This window comes from Sycon ciliatum, chromosome 4 (genome assembly GCF_964019385.1).
Source record: "Sycon ciliatum chromosome 4, ocSycCili1.1, whole genome shotgun sequence".
Classification (NCBI taxonomy): Eukaryota; Metazoa; Porifera; class Calcarea; order Leucosolenida; family Sycettidae; genus Sycon; species Sycon ciliatum.
The window spans coordinates 26,558,904-26,568,979 of NC_088646.1; the positions used below are offsets into that span (position 1 = coordinate 26,558,904).

Consider the following 10,076-nt stretch of genomic DNA (forward strand, 5'->3'; position numbering starts at 1 on the left):
CTCAGCAGGATTACACCCAAGCAGACCCTGGAGAAGAGCCAGCAATCCCTAGAGAAATACTTACAGGTAAACCACTGTCTTGACGCTTCTGTTTCGTGTACAGTCGTGCTCTAGTATGGTCAAAGTGAGAGGTATGAGTTTGTTGTTTCACTGCCATGGATTTCTCTGTCGAAGTGGATTTTTCTAATTGTCCGCAAACTCCAACGCAGCCACTTGCATATTTAGAAAACTTCACTTCTCACTCCAAAAACGGTCTCTTCACTGCAATTAAAATTAAAATTAAGATTTACATTACGCCAATTTTTCGGGCCCCGGCCCATCATCAGGGTACTGCAGTGGACTATCCGCCTCTATTCACGCCTGGCTTCTACTCTTATCAGACCCATGAACATGGTGCTCATTACGTCTTGTTGTCTTGCTTGTTGACACACACGCATGCCTACACAAAGTTTGAACCGCTTCCTTTGCATCTGCCCATTTGTGATGCTTACTTCTTCTTGGCGAAGGTTGTGGTGGGGTTGACCACTCCAGAACTGCCTTCCAGCTCTGTGACTGTCAGACATGCTTAGTACGCAAGTCCATTCGCTATGTCAAATTGTCAACCTGATATGATCACTCACTGTTCACTGCAGCAACTTATCCTGCATCCATCTCTGAAGAGAAGCCAGGCCCTGTACAATTTCCTGACCAACCCTGGTGTAGTGTTTGAGAAGAAAGCAGGTATGTGTATTGTGTATTGCGTGCGCATACCTCTGTAACTTTCCATGTTCAGGTGGGAGTGTGCTGGTGTGTGCTTGTGTGCATGTGTACATGTGTTTTGTGTGTGTGAGAGAGAGAGAGGGGGGGGGGGGGGGGCATGTGTTGTACACGAGGGGTATAGAAATTGTGTGCGTGCTCTTAGAGACGAAGGAACACTACGGTATGAGTTATGATTCAGTATTTAGCTAGGGACTGAACAGACTGTGCTACAACTGAGAACATACCCATCCACAGGACTGATATGGTCTCTCACCTGCTTGCCTGCAATTGCCTTTCGACTCAGAGTGGTCTTGTCTTTTTCCTGTGATTCTTTCGCTCGTTTATCCCCTCACGTTCTCTGTCTCTAATGGGTTTTGTATGATTAGAGCGTTCTTGTTTCTTACGAACTAAGGTATTGTGACTTCGGCGGTAGCATGTGAAGAAGGTGGCTGCTTCGAGGGTTGGAGCTCGCAGGAAGCGTAAGCTCCAACATTCGGAGCAATCACCGTCTTGTTCCTTGCACTTGTTATCATACTTTGTTGATTCATAGTCCTATTTTTCTGCTCTGTTTTCACGTCGTCACTGTCATCATGTTTGCCTGTGGGTTTGTTGGTTTGTGCAGGCTTAAACTTTGCAGTGCCGCAGTTACTGAAGCGAGGCCAGCATCTGGATGATTTCCTGGGCACATTTCTAAACTCAACATTCTCGCCCGTTCCGGAGCACAGGTCAGTTCACACTTGAATAGTGTTTCTGTGACGAGTAGCGTTGCATTGTATCATCCCTGGAAGTTGTTTTCTAGCTCACCTAGGGTATGCATTCTTATGGTGTCACTACGCACACGAATAGATTTGGATCATGGATCATGGATTTTCCATCACCATACTTGGAGACTCTATATCACCCGCTGTTCTGATCATCGTATCAGGGCCCTTGCAGCAAAAAGACATACATGTACTTCGAAGTACATGAATTCACCTTTCCATCACCACCACCGCTGCCACCACACCAATATAGCATTGTTTTTGCTTGATATTGGCCTTTTCTCCTTTGATAGAAATGTTTGCTTTTGTCTTTGCTTTCCCACTTTCAGTCCTGAGGAGCTTCAGAAGCTTCAGAAGGAGCGTGAAGATGTTGAGAAGATTGCGGAGGAGTTCAAGCAGGTCAGGGATATGTCTAGATAGATATTGGCTACTGGCTCCACTGGTCATGTGCATGGTCACTTTGTTTGCACCAAGTATTCACATAGTAATTCCAGACAGTGTTGGTGTTTGCAGTTACTTCCACGTGAGCTGGTTGAGTTTTCAAGTCCTATGACTTGGCTCCTTGTACCGTCAATGCATTTGAATATATTTAATTTATGAACAGTGGGTTGCAATGAAGCTGAAACCATATGGTCGGCAAAGCTGTCCCTGCCTTTTCCCCACTCATGCCATAATATGTCTCATCTCTGCCTTGCTGCAGGGTGTCCTCGAAGGCGGTGTGCTTATTTGTTAAAATGTAAATAAACGTGCCGTGTTTGTTTTCACTTCATCTTGTGTGCTGTTGCGCAGAGTGCTGAGTACGCGGTTCCTGTTGACAGGCAGTACTGGAGCATGCCCCTGCGCGAAGCCGGTGAGTCACACGGTTCACAGGCCTCTGGCGTGCACATGCCTTGCTAGTAGTTCCGGTCCCAGTGTCTCCATGCATCCAGTGTGGGTGTGATGGAGTAGACCAGGACTAACGGGAATGTGAATGACTTCTCTATGGTTGTTTTGGAAACCCTGGAAGTTTTGCTGGCTTCCCTGAGCTGTGCATCCCATCTTCTATGCTCAAGAGCAGGTTGCCCAAGAGTAGGCAGGCTATAAAGTATGTACTGTACATGCACATGTATGTGTGTCTGGTGTTGTTCTTGCGCAGGTGTGATGCCGTTTGATGGATTATTTGATGTCATCATTTATATGAGTAAGTAGTGGGGTCAGTGCTCTTATGTCTGAAATGTTACTGCTATGTAAGATTGCAGTGTTAGGTCACCATGTAAGCTCGAAAATGGCTACATTTGGCGTTTTACTTTGTTGGATGGTGTTGGGGCTGTGACTATCTCTGCTGTTGGACTGTCTTTGTTCATGCAGTGGACAATTTGTTCCACCCGCCGAGATGGCTGCTTATTGCGCTCTTCTGTGGCAAGATAGTAGGGCACAAGACTCTCGACGCCTATCTTGACACGTATGTATTGGCTGTAGCTGTGTTGTCTGCATTTCTCTCCTCCGTATACTCTGTAGTAGCTTGCCGGAAAGGTTTGCGTCTCAACATCATTTTCTTGCTAGCGTGCAATTCTTTTCATCTTGTTTGAAGGAAGGGTTAGCAAATGGCGAGGTTTTGAGAAGTGTTTTTCTAAATGGATATCTTTCCGAGTACCGCTATACATCATAGTATGAGGGGTGTTTTTGCTTGGAATGCATAGTATGTTGAGAATTCATGTAGGCACTAACTAAGAGAACCAGAACTGCCGCTGCTGGTGTGGTGGCTACGGCTATGGCCGTACCAGTTTCTTAAAAATTCCCAGTGCTCATAGAATGACCAGTGTGCACTAACTGTGTGGAGGTATCACTAGTCTACCTTCATACAGTGCTCACGTCCCGGGGAGTCTATACCTCGTGAACTGCTGCTCTTGTCTCGTGAGGACTACCATGCTAGCGGGATATCTGTTGCCAGCAGATTGTGGTGCTAAAACAAGCAGCCATACTGCATAGAGCTAGAGATGCATCCTCTTATGATGCTGACATTGGACATCACATGGGGTAGTAGTGATTGGCCCTGTGGCTGACCTGGGGACTCGACCTGGGGGCCGTGCCACCCCTCCGGAGCTCACTCGGAGCCTGAGAACCGATTCCTATTGAACGTGGTGTAACGCGTGTCCACTGGAAATCCCCATGTGTTCCGATGCCATGCAGGTTTCTTCTCGGCAAGGTTGAGATTCTGAAGGCAGATGCCACAGTCATCGACTTGATCGACCTGTTCATTGGTAAGTTCAATGTTTTGTGCTCAATGTTCAAATTTTGATGTTCCATGCTCAATGTTCATTGTTCAATGTGAGCATTGTTCAATGTTCAATGCCCAATGCGCAATGCCGCACATCAAAACTACATCAATGGAATGGTCTCACATCTATCACAATAATACTATACGGGACAGCCATGTTGGTTCCAACTCCAGTCAACCGTTGCATGTACGGGTCACATGATGTTGGCCATGTTTGTTCCACTGTCCACATGCCATACATTCTATACTAATTTGGTTGCATGACAACACAGATGTGAAACCACTGTATAAGAGTGTGCACTTCCTCGGCTAGTCTGACCCATGGCGGAAGTTTGTGTTAACGTCAAGTTTGTCAATTTTCCTGGTGATGTTGATTTATCACATACAACTTAAATCATACAGACCTGCATGGTGCGACTGCATACAGGGCACTTCAGCACTTCAACAGGGTTTAGTCACCTTGGATACTGTATGGTTTGCTTTGGAGTAGATTTTCACTTCTGGCTTTAGACAATACGGCTTTTGACACTCGAGATTGCAAAGCTTGGAATGTGAAAAGTTCCCAAGAAACCTTGAACCTCACCTTGCACTAAATGTACAGTACTACTCTTGATGACATTGATTGGGGAACACTAGGGGGTTTCCCCACAGCAGCACCAGGCACTTGATTGATGAGAAGGAAGTAATGATGAATATGCTTTTAGCTACTTTGAAGTACATGTAGCTTGTAGCATGCATCATGCATCATGTAGCATGTAGCATTGTCACCACGCAAACTGTCATGCAGTGAATTAAAGGTGTTGAAGCGGTCTCTGGTGCTTGCTCTGCTGTTTTTCCTATTGTTTGTGTAGAAACCGTTTTTGAGGACGACAGTCCTGAAAGGTAAGTGAACTGTGAATCCAGGCATTGACTGCGATGGGCAGATTCTGCTAGAGATGATCGCTCTCAACATTGTGCACTGCAGGTTAAGCTGTTCTCCTACCCTGCCGCGTGCTGCCCACGCGTATGAACGGTATCCCTTTTGCTGCTTGGTGACGGGCAGCGTACCCCAGGGGCATAGCTGGTCTCCCTTTCAGGGGGGTGCACAGCTGCATATGATGTGTAGGATGGCAGGTGCATATCATTCATGGTCATTATGTGCATGCTGAACCTATGTCGAAATTTGGGGGGGGGCACTTGCCCCCCAAGTGCCCCCCCCCCACGTGCCCCATGCGGGCTACACACCTGGTATCCCCTTGATTCATCTACTGTGCGATTGACCTGTGACTGTTTGAGCGACTATTATATTCGCATGGGAGGTACTGATGCATTTTGTTGTACTTGAGGGGCCTCAAAGTTTGTGAATTTTCCCTTTTTCTGCAAGTGCTTTCAAGTGGCCGTAAGTACAACAAAATGCATGAGTTCAGTATCCCCCCCCCCTTATGAATATTATTGCGGGGGTCAACCTAGGAGCAACCTAGGACAAGAAAACAGCACTTCTTCTGCAAATGTTCATGGCCTAAGTGTTCCTAGCTACCTTATCTGTCACTGTCTGCTTTTTCTTGTACTCGTTTCTCCTGCTGAATAATTTTACAGGAACGATGAACAGAAGGCTGAGAGGAGAGAAAAAGCCATTCATGATCTTGTTGACTTCTTTCCAGGTATGTCTTATTTGTTGGATGAAAGTTGATGTCTTGCACATATTTTGCGTCTTTCCCTCAAACCAATGAATACCTTGCACATAACTTCAGATGATTCCAGAGCTAAAGTCTCTAAATGTACTAAATATACTCGTATGTATGTATGTATGTGTGTATGTATGTGTGTGTGCGCGCATGCGCGCGTGCGCGCGTGTGCGCGCATGTATGTGCATGCGTCCATGGTATGTGTGGTATGTGTGGTATGCATTGGCAGGTGTGATCGGTGCTGTCCTGGGCAAGGATAAGTTCCATGACGGCTTTAAGGAGCTTATTGACATCCTGCAGAGCAAACGAATGAACAAACTGGTCAGTTACTGTCATTTGAAATGGCACACTGTATTTTTCCTGTGCTCTCTCCCTCTCTCTCCCTCTCTCCCTCTCTCACTCTCTCTCTCTCTCTCTCTCTCTCTCTCTCTCTCTCTCCCTCCCTTAACGCTACAAGCCTAGAGGAAGCGAGTGCTTGGAGACACGCACACACTGCATTTCCTACGGATGCGGATAGATCATTCTGACTGACTCTCACCCCAGCTGTGGAATGAAATTTCTAATACATTGCGTATGCACCAGGAATACAATGTCCATGCAATTGGCAATGGAAAATAGAATTGCCCATACATCAAGAACCATAACTGCTCATTGTTGTCGCATTGTATAAGATGGCAAAAGTTTAGGATGTTTTGAGACTTTTGACCATGGTTTGTGATTTGTTTCAGTAGTACATGGCAACACGTCTCAGGTGACAACGCTAGACTTTAGTTGGAGAACCATGCTTGTGGAACCTGCACCAGTGTGCCTACATGTATATTGTACAATAGGAAGTGAATAATATTATTATTGTGAAGTCTGTTGGCACGTCACTCACTAGTATGGTATGTAATCGATATTATAATCGTACGTAACAGTTGTGTGCATGCATGTGTGTTGGTTTGTGTGTTGGTTTGTGTGTTGGTTTGTGTGTTGGTTTGTGTGTTGGTTTGTGTGTTCCTTTCACTATGCGCATAGCTGGTATATCCACTACTTGACATTGTCGTTGAAGAGCTATTCCCGGAAATAGCCGTAAGTACATGTAGCTGAGATCAGCTTCTGCTTGCTTCCACTACCGCTGGACAACTCTCTGTCCTGTGTAATGCCAGTGCATCATTTTAAAAAGAAAGGAGTTGTGTGACAGTCAGTATCACATGGCTACATATCAGTGTCAGCTGTTACCTCTCCTCCCCTTTAGCTAGCAGGGAATAGGCACCTGTGCGTATGGTCAACAGTGATTACATATCAGTGTCAGCTGTTACCTCTCCTCCCCTTTAGCTAGCAGGGAATAGGCACCTGTGCGTATGGTCTACAGTGATTACCCTAGCTGAGTGATTGTTGTAGTCTTCGCAAGTAGACGCCGGCTGTAATTAGCATCTGCCCGGGGGATATCCGGCATCAACAAATGGGAACTGATCACTCCTAAGTCCACATCCGTGATAGTCTCTGTGATGAGCGTAACTCACATATGCCGAGCCATCCATGCATCTTCAGATTAGTCAATGTACTGAATGTAGCCAACCGCCGTGCCCTTTCACCGACATTTTCCGTTATCTACACCTGTCTATTTTTGTATTGTGTGATGCAGCTTAGTCCAACTAGCTCATAGCACAGTACAGGACAGTCGGTCAGCAGTATGCATCTGTGTCCAACACATAGCCCACCTTTTCCCGAATATCCAGTTCACGTGTACCATGCCACCAGTGCGTCAAGTACTCAAGAAATTATTTCCCTACAAACTGTACGCTACCGCTCACTATCACAACGATTTACTTGCCTTTGTTACATTGCCACATTCAATGCCAGTGATTGGCTACTACCACCGTCGCCCTCTGCTCCTCCTCATGTTGCTGCTGCTACTCTTGTTCTTAGTGTTGTTGTTGTCCTTGTCTTGATCGTATGATATTTCCAACACTACTCTAGATCTCTGTTCGTCACTACAGCACAGTGTGATGCGTTGCAAAGCTTACCTTTAGTTTAGGCTAGTTTAGGCACTTCTCATGCACTACTAGTACACACTCCAGTCACCATCCATCATGATGATAGTATTCAGGCGGAGCTGGATCTTTAGAACACTGAATGTAGAACATACCCTTAGTTTGGACTTCAACCCATGTCTATTTCAGTTGGGTTTTTGATTATTCTTATATAGACTACAGTGTGTCCATGGTTATGGTTTTCCAGGAACTTTCGAGTTGAGATTTTTATTATATTTCGTGTTTCACACCATCTTTTTTTTAAGTAGTATATTGTTACTGACATGTTTTTAAATTGTTGATTGTATATTTTTGCTATTATTTTCTAGCACCACTCCGGTGCAGTGTGTAGTTGCAGGATGTTGTGCATTTGTACTTGATAATTATGTTACCTTCACCATCGCTGAATAGATCGCCTCTGTGGTCCTGTCCAGCTGCTTTGGCAGGGCATTTGTGGTGAGTGCTTGCATGCCTGGATCAGGTGTGTCAGACCCTACTGTGTGTTTTAATCTTCTGTTCTATTCTGAGCTTTGCCAGGTTTGGTACAAGGAAAGGATCTCCAGCCCTCCTAAAGGCCCTTTTTTGGGACGGTCTGTTGTCTGGCTGTGCGTACATGTTGTTACTTCTGCTTGGCTTCCGCCGTTCAGTTCATTTATTACAGGACCTCATTGCGTAAAACCAGGTGCAGTCGATGCAATCATGTGGCATCCTGGCTGCATGGAAGTGAAGGTGATCACTCAGGCCAGTTACAGACTCTGATAGTCAGAAGTGGCACGGACCTCATCCCACAAAAAAACAGGTTCCAACCAGGGAGTCGTAGTCAGTCACGAGGAAAAAAATTACTTCATTGCCCTAAAGGTGAGAACAAATTGGGACAATTTGTGAAGGAAAACTTTGGAAAATGTAATTTCGAATATAAGTCATTTCGTTTATCTGGATAGGTCCAATATTTCACAGATGTGCAATATAAGTATTGTAGATCACTGAGACAGGGCAACTTGGTCGGTCGAAGTTAGTCACGAGGAAAAAAATTACTTCATTGCCCTAAAGGTGAGAACAAATTGGGACTATTTGTGAAGGAAAACTTTGGAAAATGTAATTTCGAATATAAGTCATTTCGTTTATCTGGATAGGTCCAATATTTCACAGATGTGCAATATAAGTATTGTAGATCACTGGGACAGGGCAACTTGGTCGGTCGAAGTTAGTCACGAGGAAAAAAATTACTTCATTGCCCTAAAGGTGAGAAAATATTGAGGCAATTTGTAAAGAAAGGATTACCTCATCTTAGGTGGTCAAAGTGCCTCAGAGTTCGAGTGGCAGTGCAAAGCCAGTGAGTAAGCCAGTGAACAAGACCCTTTATTAGTGAACTCCTCAGCGATGGCCACAGATGGCTGTATTTCGGCAATGGAGATCGAAAGTCTGACCAGAATTGTTCAGCGAAAGGACGAAGACGACGCTATTGTACGGATTTCCCGGGCGCTATGACCTATGTACGGACGTGTCCCACACCGAGCAGGTCGTAATATTTTGAATCGTTGAGTCGATCATGGTTGTGCACAAGTGATGCGCGTGTCGCCTCCCGGGTCTATACGACTCCCTGGTTCCAACCTTCACCCCTCACTCAGCTCTACTGGTAGTCGTGTACATGTACCATAAATGCATAATCTGTGCTGCATCACGAGGCACGGCTAGTCAGTCATAAATTTAATGATAAACCAAAAAAACGGTTTATGTACTCTTGCTAGTAGTAGGGATATCACCGTATTTTTTTCTTTCGTAGTAAACCAGAAAAACTGTTTGTTTTCGGGAAGAACTACAGTACAGGAGACAGCACAGAAAATTTGGATGAAAAATCTTGAAGGATACCAGAGATATGAGGCGTCAAAGTCTTACGCCAACCTTCATCATGATGTATGCGGAATGCCATACTGCTGTGGCACCAACAGGGTTTTCCGGAAAGCCTAGCAAACGCTTAGCAACATTACAATATTGTCAGAATGCTATGTAATCTGGCGTGTAGGTGCAATATAGGTGCAATACAGGTTGGTTAGTCATTATGTTGACCAAAATACAATATTTCGGCAAGCGATGACCAATGAGAACGAGCGCGGCGCCCGTAGCAACCACCATAGCAACAATGCTTAATCCATTGAACACGAGTTCCATTACTATGAAATAATTGAAGTGAGCACTGATGGCTATGGTTGTATATACATGTGCAAAATAATAAATATGGAAGTTTCCGGAAGAGGAAGGAGGAAACTGTAGTTATCACCAACCCTCACCGCGCCCAGCTCACGCCGCTACGGCGTGCGACCTGAGCTGGGCGCCCTGCCCAGTATGGAACTGGCCTCAAGCCAGTCACGTATTCGGCAGCCCAGTGAGCTGTCTACCGGATCGCAGCGTTTAGAAGCGCCAAATGCGGCAGGGCCAGTCTCAGGCTGGTCGCGTAGGCGGCAGGCCGGTGGGCGACCGGCAAGGCTGCATTCGCATTTGGATCACCGAAGTGATACAGGTGCTTATACCATGGTACGGTACGGAGGGCCTGTTTTCAGCCAATCAGCGCTCGTCTAGCCATGGTTATATTGGCCAGTATAAATCCCGCGCGGGATTTATATAGAATATAAATCCCGGTGCA

The 10,076-nt window shown here is 45.6% G+C and overlaps 2 protein-coding genes across 2 annotated transcripts in view; both read left to right on the top strand.

Annotated features, from left to right (window-relative positions):
• LOC135815339 (sorting nexin-14-like) overlaps positions 1–1,859 on the top strand; it is a 20,456-nt gene extending 18,597 nt beyond the window's left edge. The window contains exons 26-29 of the mRNA XM_065328621.1: positions 1–66; positions 633–720; positions 1,361–1,463; positions 1,829–1,859. The exon at positions 1–66 is cut by the window's left edge and continues 42 nt beyond it. Coding sequence (XP_065184693.1) covers positions 1–66; positions 633–709 — 143 coding nt within the window. The 3' untranslated portion in view covers positions 710–720; positions 1,361–1,463; positions 1,829–1,859. The remainder of the gene's footprint in view (positions 67–632; positions 721–1,360; positions 1,464–1,828) is intronic.
• LOC135813486 (sorting nexin-14-like) lies at positions 765–7,068 on the top strand. The gene is made up of 12 exons (XM_065326579.1): positions 765–786; positions 1,361–1,463; positions 1,829–1,898; positions 2,289–2,349; positions 2,635–2,679; positions 2,847–2,940; positions 3,669–3,739; positions 4,608–4,638; positions 5,332–5,396; positions 5,650–5,741; positions 6,438–6,491; positions 7,048–7,068. Exons 1-12 carry the CDS (start codon positions 765–767, stop codon positions 7,066–7,068), a joined length of 729 nt encoding a protein of 242 aa, XP_065182651.1.
• Positions 7,069–10,076: the final 3,008 nt, after the last annotated feature.

Coding starts and splice junctions, on each gene's coding strand:
- LOC135813486 (XM_065326579.1), top strand. CDS start 765: ATGTTCAGGTGGGAGTGTGCTG. Junction 1,464..1,828: donor TCGCCCGTTCCGGAGCACAG/GTCAGTTCACAC, acceptor TCCCACTTTCAG/TCCTGAGGAGCTTCAGAAGC. Junction 1,899..2,288: donor TTGCGGAGGAGTTCAAGCAG/GTCAGGGATATG, acceptor GCTGTTGCGCAG/AGTGCTGAGTACGCGGTTCC.